The 26,065-nt window shown below is 36.2% G+C and overlaps 1 protein-coding gene across 3 annotated transcripts in view; it reads right to left on the bottom strand.

Annotated features, from left to right (window-relative positions):
• LOC111147820 (heat shock transcription factor 2) overlaps positions 1 to 23,547 on the bottom strand; it is a 34,808-nt gene extending 11,261 nt beyond the window's left edge. For all 3 annotated transcript variants that reach the window (XM_022504072.1, XM_022504069.1, XM_022504070.1), the window contains exons 1-8: positions 23,356 to 23,547; positions 9,995 to 10,103; positions 9,738 to 9,865; positions 8,757 to 8,881; positions 6,686 to 6,761; positions 3,079 to 3,140; positions 2,090 to 2,177; positions 151 to 299 (exon numbers count right to left, since the gene is read on the bottom strand). In XM_022504072.1, coding sequence (XP_022359780.1) covers positions 151 to 299; positions 2,090 to 2,177; positions 3,079 to 3,140; positions 6,686 to 6,761; positions 8,757 to 8,881; positions 9,738 to 9,865; positions 9,995 to 10,103; positions 23,356 to 23,448 — 830 coding nt within the window. In that variant the 5' untranslated portion in view covers positions 23,449 to 23,547. The remainder of the gene's footprint in view (positions 1 to 150; positions 300 to 2,089; positions 2,178 to 3,078; positions 3,141 to 6,685; positions 6,762 to 8,756; positions 8,882 to 9,737; positions 9,866 to 9,994; positions 10,104 to 23,355) is intronic.
• Between the last annotated feature and the right edge of the window lie 2,518 nt (positions 23,548 to 26,065).

Below are 26,065 nucleotides of genomic sequence, written 5' to 3'. Positions count from 1 at the left end.
AACATCTGGTTAAATAATTTGGCATTTTCAGCTTAATAATCCAAATATGAGTTTGACAGTAGTTTATCAGAATAAAGTTGTTTTGAATTAAGCTCTTTGATAACAAAAGTAACCAATATTTTCACAAATTTTACTTTGTAATTTCCTTACTTGGAAGGATCAGCTATAACATCCTCATTAGTTTCTGGAATAACTGGGATATTTTCTTCATCTGCATTATCATCAGTTACATCATAAATAATGATGTCATCTGAAATCCGCTCCCTTGCCTTCAAACCTTCAGTCCTACTGTGTGGAACCTAAAAAAATCAGGGAGAAAATAACAAAACTGTAATTATATTGACTACCGAACAATACACCATTTAAAAAGTGCTAACTCAGCACCCATTATTTACTAAATATTAAGGAAACAGTTTAGCTATGTTCTCTGCCCTAATGGGACTTACACACTAATTGGTATTTGTACCCATTTGCAAAGGTAGGAGGTATGTTACTTCGTTCTATTTAACTATTTCTTTTACTGTAAGGAATCATGAAGGTGGCATGCCCCAGAATAAGTCTATGGAAAGATCTTCACATTTTAAAGTATTTTTTATATCCAAACGGTTTTAAAAAAAAGTCTTAAGGGACGCCTGGGTGGCTCAGTGGGTTAAGCCGCTGCCTTCGGCTCAGGTCATGATCCCAGCGTCCTGGGATCGAGTCCCACATCGGGCTCCTTGCTCAGCAGGGAGCCTGCTTCTCCCTCTGCCTCTGCCTGCCACTCTATCTGCTTGTGCTCACTCTCGCGCTCGCTCTCTCTCTCTCTGACAAATAAATAAATAAAATCTTTAAAAAAAAAAAAAAAAAAAAAGTCTTAAAACTTCACCAGGAATTTCAAGCATAACTAGATGGCCACTGTGCTGATGAGGATTATTTTATCTCAAGCTACTCTATTTGACATATGCCTTATTCTTTCTTATTAAAATGCCTTAATAGGAAAAAAAACTTTCAACTATTCCACAGTTAAATGTCAACCTGAATTTTTAGCAAAATTTTTTTTTATTCAGCTACAGATCTATTCAGATCATAGGTACCTAAAAAAAAAAAAAAATTCAATTCTCTAAAGCAAATTAAACTCATTATTATAATGAATAAATCTATAAATCTCAACAGTAGATAAATCTGAGGCAAAAGATGTGAAAGACTTAAAAATAAATAAATCCAGTTAAATTAAGAAATCTTCATCCATTTACACTGAGTCTTCAATCCTAAAAACACAATAGTTAGGTATGCTTACTTTGAAACAGTGGTAAGACCTGATGCTAACTCTGATTTGCTCAAGAAAAAAAATCTTGGTACTTTAGTAACAAATCTGAAGCAGTATTTAGAATTCTAAGATGTGAATGTAACCATGACAATCATCTATTAAAAGAAGTCTATACTCTGGACTGAACTGATTTGCCAGTGGGTTTAAGTTTGACAAATTATCCAGACAGCCCATGACAAAAATAAAGGTAAACAAAAATGTTTTGCAATTGCTAAAAAATCTAGTCTACGTAATTTATAATAAAAGTTGGAAACAACCTAAAGTAACAATAGATAAATGCATAATTATATTATCATAATATTCAACTGCTATCAGGTAGTAGTTGAGATGAACTAAATCTGTTTAATAAACCTCAAAAGCCAAACAAAGTGAAACAAAGTCACAATGTAAAATGATATGTGCAAAATAATATCATTTATATGAGGTTTAAATACATACAAAGTAATACCAAATATTGTTCATGAATTCACGCATATAAAAGGACCATGGGGATGATAAATACTAATTCAAGATTTATCTAGGAGAGACTGAAGAGGAGGCAAAAAACAAATCAGGGAACAGGTTTGTTCCCATATCATCATATAATAAATGGTATTTATAATGCTTTATTTCTTAAAATAATCTAAACCAAATAATAAAAAATGTCATGATTTGATAAAGCTGGAGGATGAGCACTTAGATTATTATTCACTGACCTTTGCAAATGTGAGTGCATGAAATACTGTTGTAAAAAAATCTGGTTTGAGATAACAAATATAAAACAGAATTTAAATAAAAAATTACTTTATGATGGTGATTATCAGCTGGTTCTTTGACTATATGCTGAAACAGATTCTTCTTTTGGGCTCCATTAGTGTTGAGAAGTAGAGGCCTGAAAATCAGCATATATACATTAAATTCAGTGAAGCAAACATAGAAGAAATTTAAACTGCTTCTAATATTTTACCCTCACGTGAACATAAACACTTTAATAATAAAAGATTTCAGGTGGTGATACAAAATAAGCTCTTAAAAATGGTCACATCTTAGGAAGAGAAACTAGGGGATGACTATGTCTAGGACTTTGATTTCGCCATTCTTTTGTACTATTTTTGTTAAATACAATAAATAAATTACTCTCTCTGAATATATTTCATTGCTGACCAAACCATATCACTCTTTATGAACTACAGTTACATAGTACAAAGTAAGTAGATGATATCATAAGAATTAGTTTGTGGAAGCAGAGTTAAGGCCATAGCATAAAATGTAACCATAACCAATCTTTGCTAAAATTTTAGTCTTACAAGATAAGTTTTTTTCTCCTTCCAACTATTCTTTTGTCCACTATCCTTCTTAAGCTTTAGTTATGACATGGTAGTTACTAAATTTTTCGGTATCACAAGCCAGTCAATATACAGGTTTTCAAGTTCCTTACCAATGAGATCAAGTAAAAAATTTTTCATTTTTTTCAATAGACGACCTTTTAAGAGTTTCCCTCACTGAAGCCTACCAATGATACATTAAACTGCTAATGTGAATAAAAATGGATTTCTTATTAACTATGTATGTGTCTGTAAAGTGACCATTTGAAATGAATGAAAAACATTAGCAGGCTGACCACAGAAAGAAGTAACACTACTCATGAAATGCTGAGAGTATAATTTAGCAAGGACTGTTCATCTGGGACAACAGACATATACTCAGGAAATGTAGGCCATTCATGATTAAACATTAAAATGTTTAGGTTTTCATGAATAGGTCAAATGAAGGGTTTTACAGCAAAAACTTACCTTTTACGTTTTAAACTCACAAGCTGGTTATTCTGAACCAACGTAACAATAAACTGGACAATCTAAAAGGAAAATATAAACAAAAAATTTTCCATCATAGACTCAATTCCTAAGTACATATTATAAGTCTTAGAAAATCAAATCAAATACTACATATTTGCTATTCTAAGTCACATAATTTCTCACATTTTAACATATTTGAAATCTCAGGTGCATCCTACAATTGATATCTAAAGAAATACCAGTTTCCAGACAGAAGAATAACCTGTTATAAAATAAAAGTTGCAGATACCTAGGATACCAAGATGTCTAAGACATTCATCTATCCATCCATCCATCCATCCACCCACCCCCATCCATTTATCTACCTAATACTCAGCCCAGTTATTTGTTTTGATGCTAAAAACCATGCATGCCTGGATACAGATCCTAAGGTTTTACTTAAAATTTTTTCAAGAAGATTATGCTGGGGGGAAAAAAAGTGACAAGCAACATTTTTCTTAAACAAGGTAATACAATTTGAGGCAAAAGAGACTGCTGGCTTTCAGAAGAGAGCATAAAATTTTCAAGGTAGAAAAAGCTTATTGGCTTATTCTAAAAAAATTATGGCTTAATAAAAAATATTGTCATGGGATGTGCCTAGGTGGCTCAGTTGGTTAAGCATCTGCCTTCAGCTCAGGTCTGGACCCCAGGGTCCTGGGGTGGAGTCCACATCAAGCTCCTTGCTCAGCGGGGAGCCTGCTTCTCCCTCTACCTGCCAATTCCCCTGCTTGTGTTCTCTCCCCCTCTCTCTCTGACAAATAAATAAAATGTTTAAAAAATATATAGTGTCATGAAGTATTTAATTATATACAAATAGAGATAAACCCCAAAATACAGTTAACTAGAGGTTATCCAAAAATAAATTCACAATATTGAAGTTGGAATACATACAGTTTTTTCAAATAAACAATGAGCAGATTTTGGTTTGGATGGTTTTGCTCTTAAACATCCAAGATACCCATACTACCAATCAGGAAAAGCTAGTTTAATCTTCAGAGCTAGATTAAATTTAAAAGGAAAAAACTACTAAGCAGATCAAGACATGCAAACAATCTTTCATGTTATGGCAGTGTGGACCATGGACCTGCAGTATTAGCCCAAGAACCTATTAGACACACACATTCTCAACCCCACTCCAGAAACTGCTGAACCTGAAATTCTGAGGACAGGGTCCAGCAATGTATGTTTAGCAAGTACTCCAGGTAATACTGATGTGAATGTGAGAATCACTGGCTTAAGGTATTAAATTTATTGTCATCTTCCTAAAGAAAAAGGTGAGGATCATATGGTGAACTATGAAAAGCAGTGTATCACTGAGAGGCTATAAATAAAGGCCAAAAGTGTCTGAAGGACTATTTAGACTCTTTGCATAAAAGTTAAACAGCATTACAGTCTTGAAAAGGAAATTAGCCACTAAATAGTTTATTCAAAACAAAATGTTGACTGATGGCTGATGAAAAAGAAAATTTAAGCCTAAAAGTATCTCTGAAATAATTTGGCTTCAATTACTTTTGTTAATTTCTAAGTATTATAGAAAAATTCTAAAAACATCAGTGGTTGAATTTATAAGAATATGAAGCATTAGATAAATTTCTCCTGACATTTGTTTTACATATTAGTTCTCTTATGACAATTCTGCATCATGCTTTACAAAGCTTGCTCCCTGAAAGAGAAGAAAAGGCATCTAACATTTATAGCATCTGACTTCTGGACCTGACAAGTTCTTTAACAGGTACTATTATACTACCCTGTAACAAGTACCTGTACCAGGTAACTCTATTCCATCTAATCCAAGGCCAAGGAGTATATAGCAGATGTATTAAGCAATTCTAGGAACAGAGAGAAGATTATCAGCTATCACTATGCATTATAAGAACTCCCTAGCTCCACAAAACCACATATATTCAAGTTCAAATTTGACAGACAGGGCGCCTGGGTGGCTCAGTGGTTAAAGCCTCTGCCTTCGGCTCAGGTCATGATCCCAGGGTCCTGGGATCAAGCCTCACATCGGGCTCTCTGCTCAGCAGGGAGGCTGCCTCCTCCTCCTCTCTCTCTCTGCCTGCCTCTCTGCCTACTTGTGATCTGTCTGTCAAATAAATAAAAATCTTTAAAAAAAAAAAAATTTGACAGAATGTTAGATTTCATGAAAAACTGAAATGTTATGTAAGTATTTTGCCAACTTTCTCTGCTCTTAGGAAAAAAAAAATACAGCATTATAAGCCAGTATTTAACTATTAAACATTGTTTTCTGGAAAAGATTAAAAGATTTTTTAAAAATAAAGTACAGGTTTAATACTGTACACCTATTGTTTTAAATGAGGTATTCTTAACAGGGCTGCAGGCTGGAATCAGCTCTGGAAGTTCTGAAAATATATGCACTTGGACTAAACACTTAGAAGTGAATTCTATATTTAACCTTTACCTGCATACTGATTTGGAAAAAAAACAACAACAAATGAAAAAAAACCCAGTATTCTAACTACAGGCCAAAGGCTGCAACCATTCATCTCTGTTCTAAGCTTGCTCCACTAGACCCAGATCTTTCCTGTCAGTCATAACCCTATTTTTAGCTAAAGGCATCTCAGCACAAACCAGCTGAAGTACTCCCACCCTTCCTCCCCCAACAAAAACCTGTTGCTTAAATTTAAGAGTCTAGTTTACTCATGAGCAAAAAATAGCTGCCTTAATTACTTTTATGTTTCAAGTCTTATTAACATATGAAAGCTGATATGAAAAGACTAAATCACAAGGACACAATGCAACTGAGAGATTGTCAGTTCCCCCAGTTATTTTCAGCTCAGATACTAAAATCCAGAATTTATTTTATAACAGATTACTTTAACTGCTTTTCCACAGAGACTAATAATGGCATACAATGATGACTAATTTTTTAGAACTCATAATTTGGTCAACTGATTTGAAAATTTTATTCATCTGTCTTCAAAGACCATATCTATCCCCTTTCAAGTAAAATAACAGTAAAAACAATAAGAACAAACCCACACAGTAAGGCTGCCATTCATACTAAAAAATGTAAAGAAACCGGTAGTATATTATGTTCCTAAAAATGAAGTATCTTTTAAGTTGTTTGACAGGCCAAAGGTCACTTACTAAAAACTAATGAGACTTAATCTGAGAGTATGGAATAACCATATTTAGCTAATGAGAAATGTTTCTTATTAAAAAGAAAATATAACAGTTGACCTAATTTGTCTGATTTCATAGTTTCACTACTGTATGTGAACCCAATATATAAGAACTAAGACCAAGGGTGCCTGGGAGGCTCAGTGGGTTAGGCCTCCGCCTTTGGCTCAGGTCATGATCTCAAGGTCCTGGGATCAAGTCCCGAATCGGGCTCTCTGCTCAGCGGGAAGCCTGCTTCTTCCTCCCCTTCTGCCTCTCTGCCTACTTGTGATCTCTGTCAAATAAATAAATAAAATCTTTTAAAAAAAGAAAAAAAGAACTAAGACCAATCACTAACTATTCAATAGAGACTTTTTTTGGGTCACAAATAGTACTATAATTAAACAAAGGCAGGTTATGGCCATGGAGGAGAATAGCTTACCTTTCGAATAACTTGTTGCTGTTGTGCATGTTTTGCTCGTAATTCTGACACCTCCTTCCAAAGGGACTCATTCTCACTATGTTATCATTTATTAAAAAATAAAACAAAATTTAGTCAGAAAGCCAGATCTCAGTATCTTTAATTTAAAAAAAAAAAAAAAAAACCAGTGAACTTTGCTATATATCTTCATGAAACTGGAAAAACTTTGGTTTAATTACATAAAATGGCAACTATCTTGCTACAACTCCAGAATCATCCCTTCATAACTACAGTACTCTCTACTCATGGCAATATAAACACAAAAATTTAAGACACATGCCTATATCCACATAGTAGCAGGGAATTTACTTCCCTTACAATGTGGTTCATTACTTCTTGTTTAAAATAAACTAACCTTTCAATTATGGCTACCAACTGAATTGAGAACTTGTGCTTTGAAAAGAATCTTAAAGGAAGTGACATTTACCCAGCACTACTTATGCTCTAGGGATTATGCTAAGCATTTTATATGTACTTCTTGTTTAAACTTCTATAAAGTCAGCCAAGAAAGGAATTATTAACTTCATTTTATAGAGGAGGACAATGAGACCCAAGAATTACGAGGACTTGCCTAAGATCACAGAAATTATTCGTAGTTAAGTGTTGAGGTCAATCTAAAAGTCAATCAGGCCCTAAAACTGTCTATCTTAAGATCTGTTTCAAACATATAAAACACCAAAAAAAAATTTTTCAAAGCATGTCTAAATATAAGACAAACCAGTAACTTGCCTGGTAGTAACAGTTTCTTTTCCTTCATTAACTTTTGTTGAAATTGCAGTTACTAAATGTTAGCAGCAATAACACTGAGAAGGCATGAAAGATAATCCACCTATTAAATACTTTAATTTTTGCTCTTATCAATTTCCATAATATCCATCTTCCTCAAGCTAAACTCTTATAAAAGGAACTTCTGTATCTTACATATAGAAGATATGAAAAATAAAACTTTAATACACTTACTGAATAACTAGGGTATTTCCTCTGACTCAGATATTTAAAGATACTATCATCTGCCTACTAAACATAAGTTGAATGGTTACCTCTAAAACTTAGAGGATGAATCTGGGATCACATTCCTTAAGGGCCAAACCTGAGATTCAAGGAATTGGGTCAAAGGGCATCTCAGGAGACACAAGATACGTACAATAAACTGGCATAAGAGATTGAATATTCAAAATTGGACAGCTTAAAATTAAGCCTTATTCAAAAAGGGAATGAAGTTCAAGGTTACTCTTTTAATGAATACACTTAAGACAGCTAAACTAAAGACAGCTAAGCTTTTAAGACAGCTCTCCCACATTTGAAATGGGAGACAGAATACATAAAATATTCTCAAGACCTCGGCCCCTATTAGGATAAGAGAAAATGCCAACTACTTACTAAGATGAAGTACACATCTACTCTATATACAAGTTGTTACTGTGGCAAGTAATGGTGCCAAGAATTGCAATAAAACAAAAAAGCATGTTTCTGTAGATAAAAGTTTTGAATAATACTTCACCATGTCTAGGTAAGATAAATACCTAGGTAAGATAAATATCTAGGTAAGATAAGTAGGGCAAGTTTCTTGCATCCTTTTCCCCTATTTTTTGTGTCCTATTTTTTCCTAAGAGATAGGCCAACATAGAAAAGTTTTATGAAACCACCATAAAGAAGATGTAAGTCACATATGCAGTGTTTTTTACAGCTTCTGTACCCTCATGTGTGTGAACATCATATGAAAGCTAACCTAAGTAGAATTGTATTTCTCTCCTACATTGATTTAAAGGTCTACTGTTTCATCAGTGAGGCTCGTGCATCAAATTGTTTTAATTGCCCAGATTTATAAATTCTTTTGACCACCGTCAAGAAAATACAGTATTGAGGATCAAGGGCTATAAATCAAAACTAAAGGGAAACAATACTTACAGAAAAATGACCTTTTATCCTGGCTTCAACAATGTGAACTAAGTACTTAAAGCACAAACTTCCAATCCCCAACACACACATACCAACCTCTATATTAAGATTATATTTGGAAATAATATTTTACCTTTTTAATTCAGAAAGCCTGGACTCAATAGTTTCTTGTTTTATTTGAACCTTCTGAGCACTACTTATAATTTTTGTTAAATCTTCCTGACGAATCTTATTTTCTTCTGGTTTTGAAGAAGAAACCTTTTGAAAGCAAATTTAGGGAAATAAAATATTAAACATCATGTTTGTAATTCAAAGTTTCCCTATTGTAAGTGTGTTTTGTAGCCCATTTAAGAACTTAGATTTAGTTCCAAAAAGCCCAAAACAGGATTCTATAAAAGGAATAAACTTCACAGCTCAAAGACAGAGGGTGAGAAATAATTAATCTTTTTTTTTTTTTTTTTTAATGTGGAGAAGTTTCCACGAGCAGGAAAAATTTAGGCACTTTTTTTCATTCCCTTTCACCAAACTCACTGTAATTTCCCCAAGCCTCTTTATTATCACATTCCACGTTTAATAAATTCATGCAGTAACAGCTGCACACTAGGCCATTTTCTTTCATGGTCCATTACTCTTTTATTCCCCTCTTTTGTGGATTTAGTAAAAATATTTTATTTCAGCAAAAGACACCATTCATTTAAAAATGTATTATTAAGTGCTTACTATATGCAAGGGACTTGTTCTCAGCATTGGATATTCAGCAGTGAACTACAGAAAAAGCCCTCCAGGGAGTCGACATTCTAACAGCTTATATTTTTTAAGCTAAATTAGAAGGAGTGAGCCATCCCAATACGGATGATTCCTCACCCTCAGTCAGAATGTAAACATTTTCCTTCCCTCTAGAATATAATTGAAGACAGAGCTTTCAGAACAGCTAACCGCAGAGAAAAAATATAAAACAGAAGGAAATAATTAAAGCTTTATTAGTCTGAGTCATCCCAACAAGGAATACCTGTGTATTTCTGTACAGTCTTAATTTCAACAGGTGAAACACACTGTGCTGGCCAAGTATGCTATATGGTAATGCCTCAAATAAATCACATTAAAAATAGCTCACCTTCCTTTTAATGTTCTCCAACAAGTCATCCTGGCCTTGTTTGAAGTAAGGATGCTGAAATTCAACAGGACCATCTCGTTCCTGCTTTACAATTCCAGAGTCAATATGCACAACCTTACGGAAACCATCTGAAAAAGATTAAAAATTTAGATGACTACACTAGAAGTAAAAAATTCCCCTTTATCAACCGAATGGGAAAAAAATGGTTTAATCAGTGGTTGATGACATACTCCAAATAAACTACTGCCCATACTCACACATATTCAGTTGCCTCACAAAGCTTGCCATATTATTGTGCTTGAAATATTTGGGAAGAATTTCTTTTGCAAATCTTTGTTCATCCAAAACCAGAAAACTCTGGCCATTCTGAAAAAGAAAGAAAAAGTTAATTTGCTGAAGTCCTCCTAGGTGATCCAATATGAACCCCAAAACTGGGCAGTCCTTTCATGATACTATTAACAGCAACAAGAAACAACCTGTAATTAACTGCCAAACTATAATGAAGCTTTTTGATGTCAACCTCAAAAGTTTAGGAGTATGTCTAAAACCAAAGCTGCATCATGCACTAAGGTGAAATATTAGAATTTCCATTAAATCAGAAGAAAAGAAATACTGTAAGTATGCAACATAACTATTTAACACTGTTTTAAAGCCAATGCAATTAGACAAAAACAGACAAAATTATAAGAGGAAGTCGTATTTTATCATTAACAGACCTATCTTTGCACAATCAACTGAAAAACTATTTTAAAAATTCAGTAAACTATCAGATTAATAATATTTAAGGTCACTTGTCTTCTTCCATACAAAAAAATAATTTGAAACTTACTATAATACAGTATCAAAACAGCACGTTACTGGCATAAACACAGAGAGACAGATCAGTGGAACAGAAAAAGAACCACCAAATACACCCTTACTGATAAGGTCCAAAGATTTTTGACCAGAGTACCAATACCATTCTAAGGAGAAAAAAGAATTTTCAACAAACAGTGCTGGGAAAGCTGGATACTGATGTGCTAAAGAACAAAATTTATCTTACACCATATACAAAAATTAACTCAAAATGGATCAAAGACCTAAACGTAAATGCTAGAACTATAAAAATAGTAGAAGAGGGGGCACCTGGGTGGTTCAGTTGGTTAAGTCTGCCTTCGGATCAGGTCATGATCTCAGGGTCCTGGGACCCAGTCCAGATCAGGCTCCCTGCTCAGTGGGGAGTCTGCTTTTTCCTCTCCCTCTGTCCCCGCCCCCCCGCCCCCCCACCACCAGCTCATGTTCTCTCTCCCTCTCAAATAAATAAAATCTTTGAAAAACACAAAAGAAAAGAAAACTTAAGGGGGAAAGCTTCATGATCCTGGATTTGGTAATGATTTCTTGGTTAACATGATTTCTTGGTTAACATCAAAAGCACATGCAACAAAAGCAAAAGCAGACTAAATGAAGCTACCTCAAATGTAAAAACTTTTATGCAAAGAACACTATCAATAGAGTGAAAAGGAAACCCACAGAATCAAATAAAATATATGCAAATTGTTTATCTGATAAGGGGTTAATATCCATAATAAAGAACTTCTACAATTCCAACAACAAAAAAGAAACAACCCAGTAAAAGAGATAGGGCAAAGGACGTGAGCAAATATTTTTCCAAAGAACATATACAAATGGCTAACAAAATGTAAGCAAAGATGCCTAACATCACTAATCAGGGACATGAAAACCAAAACCACAATCACCACTTCATACCCATTAGGATGGCAATTATTTTTAAAAACACCAAATAAACTGAAAATAAGTGTTGGAGGAGACGGAGAAATTAGAACTCTTCTCATTGTTGGTGGAAATGTAAAATAGTGCAGCTGCTATGGAAAACAGTATGGTAGTTCCTCCAAAAACTGAACACAGAATTACTATATAATCCTGCAATTCTACATCTGTGTATATTCACAGAGAACTGGGCAGGTACTCAGAAAGGTATCTGTATACCCGCATTCGTAATAGCATTATTGCAACAGTCAAAAAACAGAAGCAACCCAAATGTCCACTAACAGATGAACGGATAAACAAAATTTGGAATATACACACAATGAGTACTCAGCCTTAAAAAAGAAGGAAATTCTGTAAACTAGCTACAAAAGGACAAATGCTGTATTATTCTACTTATACGAGATATCTGGAATAGTCTAAGTCATAGAGACAGAAACAGAATGGTTATTAGGGGCTAGGAAAAAGGAAGACTTGGAAACTATTATCTAATAAGTATGAGGTTTCAGTATGTAAAGTTGAAAACCATTCTGGAGATGGTAGCGATAGCTGCTTAATAATGTATATCTACCCAATGCCACTGAACCATATAGCTAAAACTGGGTAAAATAGTTAATTTTATGTAAAATACAGTAACAATTTAAAACTAAAGTAGAATAAAAGATTCCAATAATAGAAAAATTTTACATAGCTAAAGATAAATATACAGAACATTTAAGAGAATATTAAACTATAGTTTTCTCTATACAGTACTATAGAGCTGTCAATTCTAATTAACCAATACATTTGCAATAAATTCTCAAAAATATTTTTTGAGAGGATGTGAGGAGATGCTAACACAACCAAATATTAGGTACTAGAGTTCACTTGTAAAATAATTATGTAACAATAGGCAAGAAAACACAAAAAGCAATGAAAAGAGGGTTGTTAATCCCATCCTATAAAAGTGACAGAATTTTAGTGTTTCTAAGAGTTTGGCACTAAAGAATAGATAGTAAAAAATAAATAAATGGAGAGATTAGAGAGAACAGAAGCAGCAACAAATCTACTTGAGAATTTAACAGGTAATAAGTACGAGTAACATTCAAATTGGGAAAAATCAGGAGAAAAAAATTCATTCATTAACTCTCCATTTGGAAACCAAAAAGCAAAAGCTCAATGCTAACTCACTGCTCAATCACTCTTTATAACCGTGCTCTTGGAAGTTATGATGCAAACCTAGAAGTCATAATGTAAGAATTTATATTTTATTCATGGAAACTGCTAGCTGCCTACCCTATTTCCAAATTCTTCTACTTTATTTTTGTTATTTTAAAACTAAAATTGTATATTTTTAAGCTGTACAACATGATTTAATATATTTACATACATAAAGGACAACTACAGTCAAACTAATTAACGTACCTTCTCCATCAAGCTTCTGCAGAGTAAAGAAAACAACAAAATAAAAAGAAAAAGAAAACCTAACAGAATAAGAGTATTTGCAAGCAATATATCTGATAAGGGGTTAATAATCCAAATATGTAAGGAACATATACAACTCAAAAGCCAAAAAAAAGACACCGATTAAAAAAGAAAACGAAGAGACATTTTTCTAAAGATAAAGAAATGGCCAAGAAGTGTATGAAAAGGCATTCAATATCACTAATCATCAGGGAAATGCAAATCAAAGCCACAATGAGGTACTACCACTTCATTATCTGTTAGGATGGCAATTATTAAAAAAATTAAAAATAACAAGTGTTGGTGAGGATGTGGGGAAAAGGGAACTTCCATATACTGTTTGTGGTAGCGTAAATCAGTATAGCCATTATGGAAAACAGCATGAAGTTTCCTCAAAAAACCAAAAAATAGAACTACCACATGATCCAGCCACTCCTTTCTTGGGTATACACTTGAAGAAATGAAATCAGTATCTCACAGAGTTATCTGTGCTCCCATGTTCATTGCAGCATTATTCACAATAGCCAAGATATGAAAACAACCTAAGTGTCCCTCAATGGAAGAAAGGCTAAAGAAACTGTGATACACACACACACACACACACACACACACAGACACACAAAATGGAACATCATTTAGCTTTAAAAACAAAGAAATTCATTTGCAAAAACTTTCTTACTAACAGAACCACAATTCTGTTTGATGCTGCAACTACATTTCTCAGTCCCTCAGAGGGAGCTGAATGCATACTGGCAATTAAGATATAAATAGAATGGACTGAGTAGGGCTTCTAGAAAAACTTCTAAAAGGGGAAAGATCCAAAGTGTCAAACCCCTATATCCCATATCCCTGCTTGGAACTTGAAGATAATGACTAAAGCTTCAACAACCACTGAGGTGGAGAAACTAAGTATGGCTGAAAAGACCAGAAGGTATCTTCAGACTTAAAAAGAAAATACATCTCTATTCTGTTTAAACCACTGTTTGGACTTTTTTTTTTTAAGATTTTATTTATTTATTTGACAGAGAAAAGAGAGAATAAGCACGGGAGGTGGCAGGCAGAGGGAGAAGCAGACTCCCTGCAAAGCAGGGAGCCCCGATGCCATGTGTGGCTTGATCCCAGGGTCCCCTGATCATAACCTAAGAGGAAGGCAGGTGATTAACGAACTGATCCACCTGGGTCCCCCTACTGTTTGGAATTCTATTATTTGTGTCTGAAACTAAAACTAAGTCATAATAGAGTTATTATAAAAATTCAATTAAGTCAATTAACATAAACATGTTTTAAATATATATGACAGATAACTGCATAATTAAAAATTTCTGACAAACCAGTAAGATGAAAAACCCAATGTAAAATTTAGAAGAGGCCCAATCTCATTATAACTGAATGTACAGAAAAAATAAATAAATACAATAATGATTTTCACTTATTAGACTGGCAAAATTTAAAAGTTTGATGATAATCAGAGTTGGTTATTAGGCAATAACTCTTTAAAATGCATGTTTTTTCCTATCCTAAAAAACTTCCTTTTACCTTACTTCCCTCTCAATCTATCCGCCCCATTTGTCTTTTCCTTCACTGCAAAATTTAACAAACAATATTTCAAAGCCCCCTTCCCTAATGTAGTACCATCTACATATTCTTGCTAAAAATTGGTTTTGTTCTCCCTTACTCTACTCAGACCGTTTTTCTCTAAAATCTCAAATTCAATGCCTTCCTTTCAGTCCTGATTTTCCCACACCTCTCTGTGGCGTTTCATTTGGCACTACTGACAATCCCCTCCTTAAATACTCTTTTGGCTCTGAAACTATATACTATTGGGTCTCCTATCTCATATTTTCTTTCAGTTGTATTCACCTATCAAGAGGTAGTGTTTTTCAGATTTCTATCCTTGATCATGATACCTTATACACTCTCTCCTTAGGAAATCTCATCCACTCCAGTGTATCTAACTACTTGACTTTATTAAGTATGATGATTTATTAACTATAATCACATCTATTATCTCTGCCCCGACCATCTCAAATTTCACACTTAAATTTTTGATCTGTTAACATTTTTACATAATGTTCTTTAATTCACTATGTTCTCAACCTATTTATCTATTTCAAATCCATCTTCCTACTCACCAAGTCAACTTTTTTTCTGTAGCCTCCCTCCTGGCATGCCCCCTCCCCTCTATGATATCAACAGGAAAAAGATAAATTACATTCTTAATTTGGGGGCACCTGGGTGGCTCAGTGGGTTAAAGCCTGTGCCTTCGGCTCGGGTCATGATCCCAGGGTCCTGAGATCAAGCCCTGCATCAGGCTCTGGGCTCAGCAGAGAGCCTGCTTCCCTTCCTCTCTCTCTGCCTGCCTCTCTGCCTACTTGTGATCTCTGCCTGTCAAATAAATAAAATCTTTAAAAAAAAATTCTTAATTTTAATGGCTAATAACTTAAGGGGGAAATATGAAAAACGTTCCCTTTAAAAATAAGAAAAAGGGATCTCATGATCACTACTTCTAAGGTCTTAGCCACTACAAACAAACAAACAAACAAAGAAACAAAAAAAAAACCAAAACTTTTTTTAGGGTATAAAGTTCTGAAAGAACAAAACTATCATTCACAAATGTATGGATGTACACTTTAAGACCCCAAATCAGTAAAATGATTGGCTCACCAATTTATTATCAACATACAAATGTTATTCGTATTTTTAACTATGAGCAACACCTAGAAATGTAATTTTAACCAATGAACACCACTTACAACATCTTGGGATATCTAGGAAGAAAATCAAACATGTTCAAGACCTAATTACCAAAAAATATAAAACCTTATTAAATAAAATTAACTTAAAAATATGCCTTGTTTGTGGGCATATTCAATATTATAAAGACATCCATTTTCCCTAATCTGATTTATAGTTTCAATGCAATCCCAACTGAAATCCCAGTAAGTTTTTTGAATGGAACTTGATTTTAAAACATACAGAAGAGCAAAGACCAATAAAGTCAAGGTATTCCTGAAGGATAAGCTGACCTCCCAAAAGTAACACACTATAAAGCTACAGTAATTAAGACACATGATAAGAGCAAAAAAAAAACAAAAAACAAAAAAAAACCCAAAAAACAAAAACCTGTTCAGTGAGATGGAATAGAGAACCTAGAAGCAAAAAAATCACAGTATCTACCTGTAATTTTGCTGTAAGTCAGAGGGAGCAATACACATCACCATGGAAAGGAGGAAACATTCAATGAAGGAGCTAGGACAACTGAAAATTTATATGGAAAACAATGAAAATGGATTCCTCGCACCACACACAAAAATCAATTCCAGATGAATTAAATGCTTACACATAAAATGCAAACTATTAAACTTCCAGAAAAAAAAAAAAAAAGAAGAGAAATAGAAAAGTATTTTTCTCTCCCTGGAGAAGAGGTAAGAGAAAACATCCTGCAGAAACAAAAAGCATGAACAAAAAAGATGAATATATTCTACTAAAATTAAAAACCTGTACTCATCAAAAGGAAAAGAGAAACCTCAAACTGGGAGAAGACATATGCAATACACAGACCCAAAGAATGAACATACAGAATACACAAGGAATTCCTACAAATATTTAAAGACAAGCCACCCAATAGAAAAATGGTGAAATACTTCACAGAATAGGAAACACATATGGCCAATAAATATGAAAAGGTATTTGAACACATTATTAATCGGAAATATAAATTAACACCTCATTGAGGTAATACTTTACATCTACTGGATTGGTAAAGAATTAAGAAGAATGATAATATCAAGTTTTGAAGATGTGGATTAGTGGAAAATCTCATGCTTGGCTAACAGGAGTATAAGATTATTCAATCTCTTTGGAAAATAATTTGAACTATCATCAGGCTGAACAGTTCATACCCTATTTTCCAGCAATTCCAATCTTAATATAAGTATATACATCTTAAATTCCTGCTTATATACACCAGGAGAAGTATATAAGAATATACATAACAGCAGTTGACACAGTTGATCACATTCTAGTTTTTGAACCATTTTTTTCCATTAACTTCTACGACCTCACTCCTGTTTTTTCTCCTGTTGCACTGTTTCTTCTCACTCTCCCTAGGTTTTCTTATTCTCATTTGCCCTCTAAAAATCAGAATGACATGTCTTTCAGCTTCTTCTATCTTCATTTGTCTCCCTAGATGATCTCATCCAGTCCCATGGCTTTACCACTCATAAGCTCCAAACTCCACCCTGAATGCCAGTGTCTCATATCCAAACATCCTGTTCAACATTTCCACTTGGATGTCTTGGGAGTGTAGAAGTCATTCAGGCTGTTCAAAAATACTCCTGTTCTCCTTCCTATCACCGAACTTCCTCACCTCCTCTGAAATTAGGCATGGTCATTTGACCAAGTGTGGTCGATGAAATCTAAGCTAAACGAAACAATTTTCAAGTAACACTAGTGTCCACTGTAATCTCAAAGTTATATGGCCAAACGATATCCACTTCCATTCCTCTGAATTCTCCCCCATCTGACCAAATGGAGTCATCATTTATCTTGTTGTTCAGACCAAATCTGAGTCATTCTTAATTCTTCTCTGTCTTTCCTACAACTCCAGACAATTTATTAGTAAGTTCTGCTTTACCTTTGAAGTAAATATCAATCCAACAACTTCTCATCTCCACTGCAAATATGCTAGTCTCAGCCACACTATTTTCACTAACATAGTGGAAAGCTGTGATAATCTACAAACTAGTTCCCTAGATTTCCAGTGTCCTTACCATAGCCCTAAGCCCCTATACCACCTGCTCCTGCCTACTCTGACTTCAATCTTGCATTTTCCAGATACTCTAACCACATGGGCCTTCTCCAATTACATGAACATGCCACGTTCAAGACTTTACATTTGCCATTGTCCTTTGCCTGGCCCATCTTTTCAAAGTGTTCAGATCTCTGCTCAAACATCTCCTCAGAGAAGCTTTCCTCATCAGTCTACCTAAAATACCCACAAACCCCATTTATGTTATGTGCTAGTTTATCAATTTATTGCTCCAAATTCATTCCTCATTGTCTGCTTTGCAAATATAGAGGTGGGCTCCTTAAATATCTTTTTCTAGATGGCATGCTGATAAGCTTTGTCAACAGAAGACACTAGAGAGATACTACAAAAGAAGGGGGTTCTCCTTCCTATTTCCTGGTTCTTTAACAATGGCAGGTTCCTACAGTGCAAGCAGGTTCTCCAGCACCTAGCTCCTGCAGGACAGAAGGTCAGCACCACAAGGCCAACATTCTCTCTCTCTCTCTGGAGGTTTCAAATCAGAGTATATCTGGAAAGACAGGTCCCCATGAACAGCTGTTAAGGGTGCTTTAGAACAAGGGCTGATACATATCTTTTCTTAAGGCATTAGATAGTAAATATTTCGGGTTTGTAGATCATAACGTCATAATACTGCCATTGTAGCAGGAAAGCAGTTATAAACAATATGTAAATAGATTGTGCATGGTTATGTTCCAATTAAACTTTATTTACAAAACAGATGACTGGCCCATGGACCATGGTTTGCCAACCCCTGCCTTAGAAGGTATATCTTGGGGGCACCTGGGTGGCTCAGTGGGTTGAAACCTCTGCCTTCAGCTCAGGTCATGATCCCAGGGTCCCGGGATCATGACTGAGCCCCGCATCAGGCTCTCTGTCAGCAGGGAGCCTGCTTCCCCCTCTCTCTGTCTCTGCCTGCCTCTCTGCCTACTTGTGATCTCTCTCTCTCTCTGTTAAATAAATAAAATCTTAAAAGAATTAAAAAAAAAAAAAAAAAGGTATATCTTGAAGGATGAACTTCCAGTAAGTTCCACCAGTGCGGCACCAGTGCCTTCTTTGCCATTCATTAAGTGAGGTGTGGTCATACTCTTTTTATAACTGCCAATCCTATATTCTTTAGAGTTTTTACTCCAATCCCCCGATACCATAATTCTACTAAACTTTCCCTCTTTATATTTAAAAACAGTTTTCTTCTTTTATACTACATGACATTGGTCTCCTAATTGCACCCGGATCTCTCTCTTTACCATGCTTTATTTCCTTTATGGTATTTACCACTAACTGAATTACATTATCTGTGTTTATGGTTTTTTTTGTTTGTTTGCTTACATTTTAATATCAGTGTCCTCCATTAGAATATAAGCTCTATGAAGCCACTTTGTTCACTACTGAATGAATCCCTAGTATCTAGGACACTCTCTGGTCACAACATATTCATGATAAATATTTGTAAGTGATCAAATAAATGAATTTTTGGTGACAGTGGACCAAAATATCTTTTTAGAAGTTCAACTCTTGGATTATATCAAATGAAATGATGACTGCACCTTGCTTGTATCTGCATGTGCTCTCCTTCTCATACAACCCTTATTCACCCATATTCTGTGTCTGCTTATGGTATTCCTTCAGTCTCTACTCTAAAATTAGAAGATAACCTCTGAGTACAAAAATTCCACCTTACCACCATTTAAACCTGTGAGGCTCAAACAATACAATACAGAACTCTCCCAACACATTCCACAAGGGGCAGAAAGCCATTACTGAGTGAGGCAGGAGAGATGGGTAGCTTCTTTTTAGGTTTTACCCATAAAGGTTGGCAAGCTTCCAAATAATTGTTACTGCTTGAACTGGTAGTCAGTTAAAAACATCCAAAATATTCTTACTAATCATCTTTCAGTACCATTACTTTAAAATTCTTCAGAATATTAATTTTTAACTTTTTTAAAACAATGCATAACTTATAAATGTTCACCAACCATTCCTTCTGAGTCTCTCATTCTCTCTTATGTATACAAATAAAAAATACTCATCAATCAGTCTTTCAACTTTTCTGTAGACTCATTTAAGGTGGATTTTACTCCCATTCTGCCACATCATGGTTTTGTTTTTACTTGAGAATAGTGCAATAATTAAATGGTTGCTGGGAAGTTCCAAATCATACCCAAATATTAAGTTCTGGATGCTCAAATTCATCCAAAATAGCTAGAAAGCACTAGTCCAATACTGGTTTTGCTCCATTTCCTTCCTAGTTCCTGACTTGTCTTGCTGATTTGAGAGGGATGGAGAAATAACACATGTCAAAGGGCATAAAAAGGTAGACCAGATAGGTATGAGTCTTTTTTTTTTTTTTTTTTAAGTAGGCTCCAGGCCCATCATGGAGCCCAATGTGCAACTTGAACTCACAACCTTAAGATGAAGACCTGAACTGAGATCAAGAGTTGGATACTTAACCAACTGAGCCACCCAGGCACCAAGAGTATATGAGGGCTTTAGTGGAAATTATTTCTTGGTCTTCTCAAACAATCTGAAAAACAGAAACAAAGGTAGTAACACTAAAAAACAATGACTTCCAGTTCCTTCCTGCCTTTGTAACTACTTCACTTCAAAATACACTATCATATTTCAGTAAGAGTAAAGGCTGTTCCTCACTATCAATGGCAAGAGCTTCCAACTTCCATAACCTCTTGTCCCTGAATATCAAGTTTCTGCAGTTGCTTCCAAGTTAAACTGGTACCTTCTGTTTAGGACTTGGTTACACTTAAAACAGCTTTAGGTTGTCCAACAGCACTATCTCTGTCCCTGATTCCGGCAACAGACAGCCTACCAGAGCCAAAATAGCTATATAGAAGTTTGAAGTTATTTCCTATAAATAACTAACTTCCTACAAATTTCCTAACTTTTTGTAAAAACAAAAAAGAAAGAAAAAAGAAACTTTTTAGGGGAAAATATGGAAAAAATTAAAATATGTACAAATGTTTTAAAGAAACTCTGGATCTAAAGGCATTTCCGTTGTTTGAATCAATAACATATTTAGTATAATTTTGATTGCCTGGAATATTACATTTTTATAATTCATCAGGAGAATGGGGGTATTTCACTTTTCATTTTTGTCATACTACAAGTTTCAAGGAAAACTAGTTATATCAGTAAGTCTTCAGGAATACTAAGCCAAACTTTTCAAACTGCAGTTGGTTTTTCTCCTCCCTCAACCTACACTCCAGCTAGAGGAGTAAATTATTTTTCACAAGTAAAGAAAAAAAAATTGCATTTAAGATTGCCTGGTTTCCAAAACATCTGCTGCTTCTAAAAGGTCTTAATATGATTTTCACTCAGATAGTATAAATGCTAAATTACCTCAACAGAAATTCAGCAAAATATGTTTGAAGGAAACCAGAAACAACCATAAATAGCAACTTCTAAAAGATGAGCGTAACTTATTTTGTTTTTTCCATTTAACATCATTGTTTATTTAGTTTTACCTTTCATTTCATTGTTAACACTGCTTTTGGAAAAATCTGTGAGAAAGTAAGAGAGACAGACTTCCTAAGCAACCAAGCTAAGCCCTAGACAACCTTAATCCAGAACTGTTCACTGACTTGCAAAAGGATAACATTTTGATGTAACACTAAATATTATACCAACCTGCATTAAGTGAAGTGCTATTGATGGAAGACTAATCTGGGAGGTCAGAAATCTATGTTAGGTTCCACCTCCAATAACGGCTAGCTTTGTAATTATGGATAAGAAATCTAATCTAAGCCTCAAATCCTCATCTATACAATGATGAGGCTAAAGTAGATTACCCCTAAGTGTCTTTTCAGGCATAATTCTATCTTTATCATTCTCACCATTCCCATTACACAGTCTAAGGATTTCACTGATACATCAAACATGTATTAAATACTTATTGTGTCCTCGGCACAAACACAGTCTCTGCCCTCACTGAGTTTATACTCCAACTGTCCCATTATATATTAGAAAATGAGTAAAATATAAGTTTAGACTTAATAATGGGATAAATAAGAGTTATTTTTAAATGGCCATACAAGCCAAAAAGGTATGATAAAATCAGCTTGGGTGGAAGAGAGACTCTCAGTCCAGTCTCTAATATGAATACAAGGCTGAGTAACAGCAGACTGTGCTGATCCATCCCTGTCAACTTTTAATCCTTCTGACCGATGAAAAGCATGACACATCTGTTTATTTTTAAGTGTATGCTGGTGGCTGCCTTTATTATTTTCACCTTTCTTTGTATGACTGTACAGGATTCATCGAATGCTTAATACACACCATCCAGCTGATGATACTGACCTTCAAGAAAATTAAGTCCTAGAAGGGGTATAAAAAAATGAACAAATGACAGTAATATGAGAAAGAATACAGTGTTACAGAGGTCAAAAACTTCATGTACTCAATACAGTGCTCCCTCTTAAGATAAAAGTAAGTAAAACTGAGAGCTTCTACAATAGGAAGGGAATGGAAAAGGGAGAAAAACAGTAGGCAACATTTACTCAGCACTTAACAGGTGCCAGGCACTCTGAGGGTAGTTTTCACTTACTGTTCTCCAGCCCTCTAAACAAGAAAATATCCCAAACAGGTGATCACCTAAAATAAGAAAAATCCACCCCACTTTACAAAATTATTCCAAAAGCCTGAGAGTGCATTTGAACGCAAATGCATTGTTTATGTAATAATCATTCTGCTTAGAATCTTGGTATTTGGAACTTGTAGAGTCTTGGATCACCCAGGCAACCCATTCATCGTAAGGACGATGAAACTTAGGCCAGACAAGATAAGGAGCTTGACTAAGGTCATCCCTGTTTAGTGGCAGAGTTGCGATCAAACCAACACTCAAGGCATCATATACCACTCTCCCAGCAACTGTTCAGTGAAATTTAGTGATTCATTTTAGCTTCTAAATTACTGAACACCTATGTATAAGAGCACTTTTATTAAAATAATCATAAAAATACGTTTCTACAAACGGCTCAAAATTCGCAAAGAATGATGTACCATTTTCTACATAAAATCTCGAAACCTACTGACAACCAGTAGCCTGCGTTTACTGCGTTTGAACATTTTCCTATATCCCTGACTGCTCTCAAAAAGATTCAGGTGCAAAGCGAAGTGTATTTTTTAGTGAGAACCAGGTCGCTGAGGTAAAGATTTCTCAAACCCCTGCGCCCAGGGCTCTCTGCGTCCTCAGCGATTCGTAGCCCGCGAGCCGGGAGGGAGGACGGAGAATGAGTGTGCAATAACGTGGCTCTCGCGCCCTCGGCTCGTTGGCCGCCTTCGTGCTGCCGGGCCGGTTCCGAACGCGGACGGGGCCGGACCGTTACGGGGCTTCCCGGGCCGCTGCGCCCGGCGCGGGCTGCCCCTCCCCCACCGCGGCCTGAGCCAGCAGCGCTGGCCCGGACCCCCGCGGCTCCCCGCGCGAACAATACAAGGGTCCCTAGCGAGACTGAACGCCGGGGCCCGCGCTACCCCGCCACCCCGCGCCTCGCAGAAGGCATCGAGTCGCAGGCCGCGACAGACAACCCCACAGGAGGAAGAGAGGAGGCGGTTAGTCAGGGGGTTCGGAGGCCGCCGTGCCCTCACCCGTACCTGGCTCCAGGTGATGAACTCGTTGGTGTGGGTTTCCTCCACAAGCGTCCACAGCTTGCTGAGGAAAGCAGGCACGTTCGAACTCTGCTTCATTGTTAACGAGACGCAGGGATTCCAAATTCTACACCCGAACACGGCGGCAGCAGTAGCGGCAGCGGTAGTGGCGGCGGCGGCGGCGGCGGCGGCAGCTGCTGCTCCGGGAGAACGCCCACAACGCAGGCGCAGCAGCTCTCGGGCCCCGCCCCCCAAGCCTCGCCAGGCGCGCAGCGAGGCGGAGTGGACGGGCGGCTGCACATGACGGACAAGTCTCGGCGTTTGGCCTGTGCGCACTGGTCTCGCGCTGGTCCTGTTTCCGACCAATCCCAGATGCGGATCGCACAACAAAGAAAAGCGATAGGATGCTGCCGACAAGAGGGGGTGGGAATAAAGGGGGCGCTGCCTTCTCATTCGCCTTTTATACAGGAGCCGTCACTGTAGCGGACCTTAGGCTGAGTGGACTGTGTTTGGTTGCTTCACGTGTAAACGGCTTTGGGTTTCCGAGCTGTGGCTGGGAGGCTACAGAAAGTCCTCAGGGGTATTTCAGACATCAGTTTGGCGGGCAAGTGTGGATTGCACCAGTCAGGAGGAAGTATAATAATTCACATGGGGCTTAGGGGGAGGGGAGGGAAGCAGCTTTCAAACGTGATGTGCTAGGCCTCAATTTGAAACTCTTAAAAATAGTAAACCTTGCCCTTAAATTTTCATTAGGAGAAAATGGTTACATTAAATACGTTTATCAAAAAGAGGAATTTAAATATTAACTCTTAATAAGTATGTACTACAGTGAACCAGGAACGTTAATAGGCACTAACACGCTGTTTTTAATTCAATAGACACTGAATGACAACTATAAGCCTGGCATAAAAAGAAAAAGTTTCACTTGCACTCTTGTAATAAATTAAAATAATTATTCCTGCACATACTTAACCAGTATATTCTTGTTTCCCAGAGATTGTCTGATATAGTGAGGGGGGGTGGGTGGACAAGGAGCCAGTATATCTGAATTTAAACCCAGCTTCAAGGACACGTAAGTGAATATTAAATTACACTGGTTCTGTGTAATTTAGAGTAATCCCTTATTCTGTCAGTGCCAGACTTAGCTATCTCCTCATTGGAAATACGACTATCCCTCTTTTTACCCATGTAAGATAATATTAATGGGTGTGGCAATGTGAAATATCATACAAAATTAAACTTTATTTTTTGCAAAAGTCAGCATGTGAATACACGAATTTACAAAGAAGTTAGAGATAACATTTTATACTAATTCACCACAGGATTGGTTTATTTCCTGGGTGCATGTAAAATAATACATTAAAAAATTAAATACAGGCAATTTCCAGTGAGCAAATGTTTATTGAATTGTGACTTCGTGTTCAGCCCTCGTCTGTTTGCTGAAGCAAAATCAGGTGTATGGCAGGATATATCCAATATATCTGGATTAAAGAACTAATATTTGTGAGCACTTATATATGCCCAGGGTTTTATTATCTCTCCTAATTCTCACAACAACCCAATAAAGCTGATCTTGTCATTCCATTTTTACAGTGAAGATTCTGAGGCCCAAAAGTGAATTAATTTACCTGTACTGCAGCTAGTAAATCAGAGAGGGAATTTACCCCCAGGGTTTATTAAGCTCAAAACCCTGTGCTCTGGGGCGCCTGGGTGGCTCAGTGGGTTAAAGCCTCTGCCTTTTGGTCAGGTCATGATCTCAGGGTCCCGGGATCGAGCCCTGCATCGGGCTGTCTGCTCATCGGGGAGCCTGCTTCCTCCTCTCTCTCTGCCTGTCTCTCCACCCTCTTGTGAACTCTGTCAAATAAATAAAATCTTAAAAAATATATAAAAAAAAAAACTCTGTGCTCTTTCCATCGCATGATGATGGCACCACCTCAGTGCTTAAGATGTTCATATTCTAACTTGAGAAGCAAGATAAACACGATCAGCAATTATCATTTTTTTTAGAAAAAGCTAAATTGACGACATTAAAAATACTAGGAAAGTTTAGAAAGGGTTAAGTAAATTAAGGTAGTAAGGGAAGACATCATGGAGGATAGTGACCTTAAGTTGGGTCTTGAAGTACAGTTGCATTGGGATAGCTGAAAGGAAGACAACAATGAGCAAAAATGGGAGGCTAATGAGCATGATCTGTCTATGGAGAGTGACAGTTCAGAAGGTAAGATTGATGGTTTCTGAGGGGAAAATGTGGCCTACTTTCATGGCATTGTACTATTTGCATCTGAAAAAAAAATGTGTATAGATACAAACAGAAACTGCTTTTTGGGCATTGGACCTGTGTAGTTGTAGGCTTGTGGGTTTGTAGGGCCCTGCACTTCAAATGTTTGGTTTAATGCTCTTCTGTCACTGTCCTGAAATTCTTCATTCTTTAACAAGGCACCCTGCATTTTAATTCTGCGTTGAGCATTACAACTTCTGTAGCTGCTCTGCTTTTAATATATTGCATCTTACAGACCAGTGGTTCTCAAACTTAAACATGCAGCCAAGTCACTTGGAGGGAGGATACTTTATTTACAACAAATAACAAGTATCATATAGATAATATTTATCCACTCATGAGGCCAGCTAACAGGATAAGTTATTAACCAGGAAACCTGGTGATGTGACCAGGAAATAGATGGTGTATCTAAAAACACATGGCTTTTGAATTGAAAAC

Source organism: Enhydra lutris, unplaced genomic scaffold, assembly GCF_002288905.1.
Source record: "Enhydra lutris kenyoni isolate GAN:26980312 unplaced genomic scaffold, ASM228890v2 scaffoldscaffold17, whole genome shotgun sequence".
Lineage (NCBI taxonomy): Eukaryota > Metazoa > Chordata > Mammalia > Carnivora > Mustelidae > Enhydra > Enhydra lutris.
The sequence above is the reverse complement of the archived record's forward strand: the minus strand, read 5'-3'. Positions and strand labels throughout refer to the sequence as shown.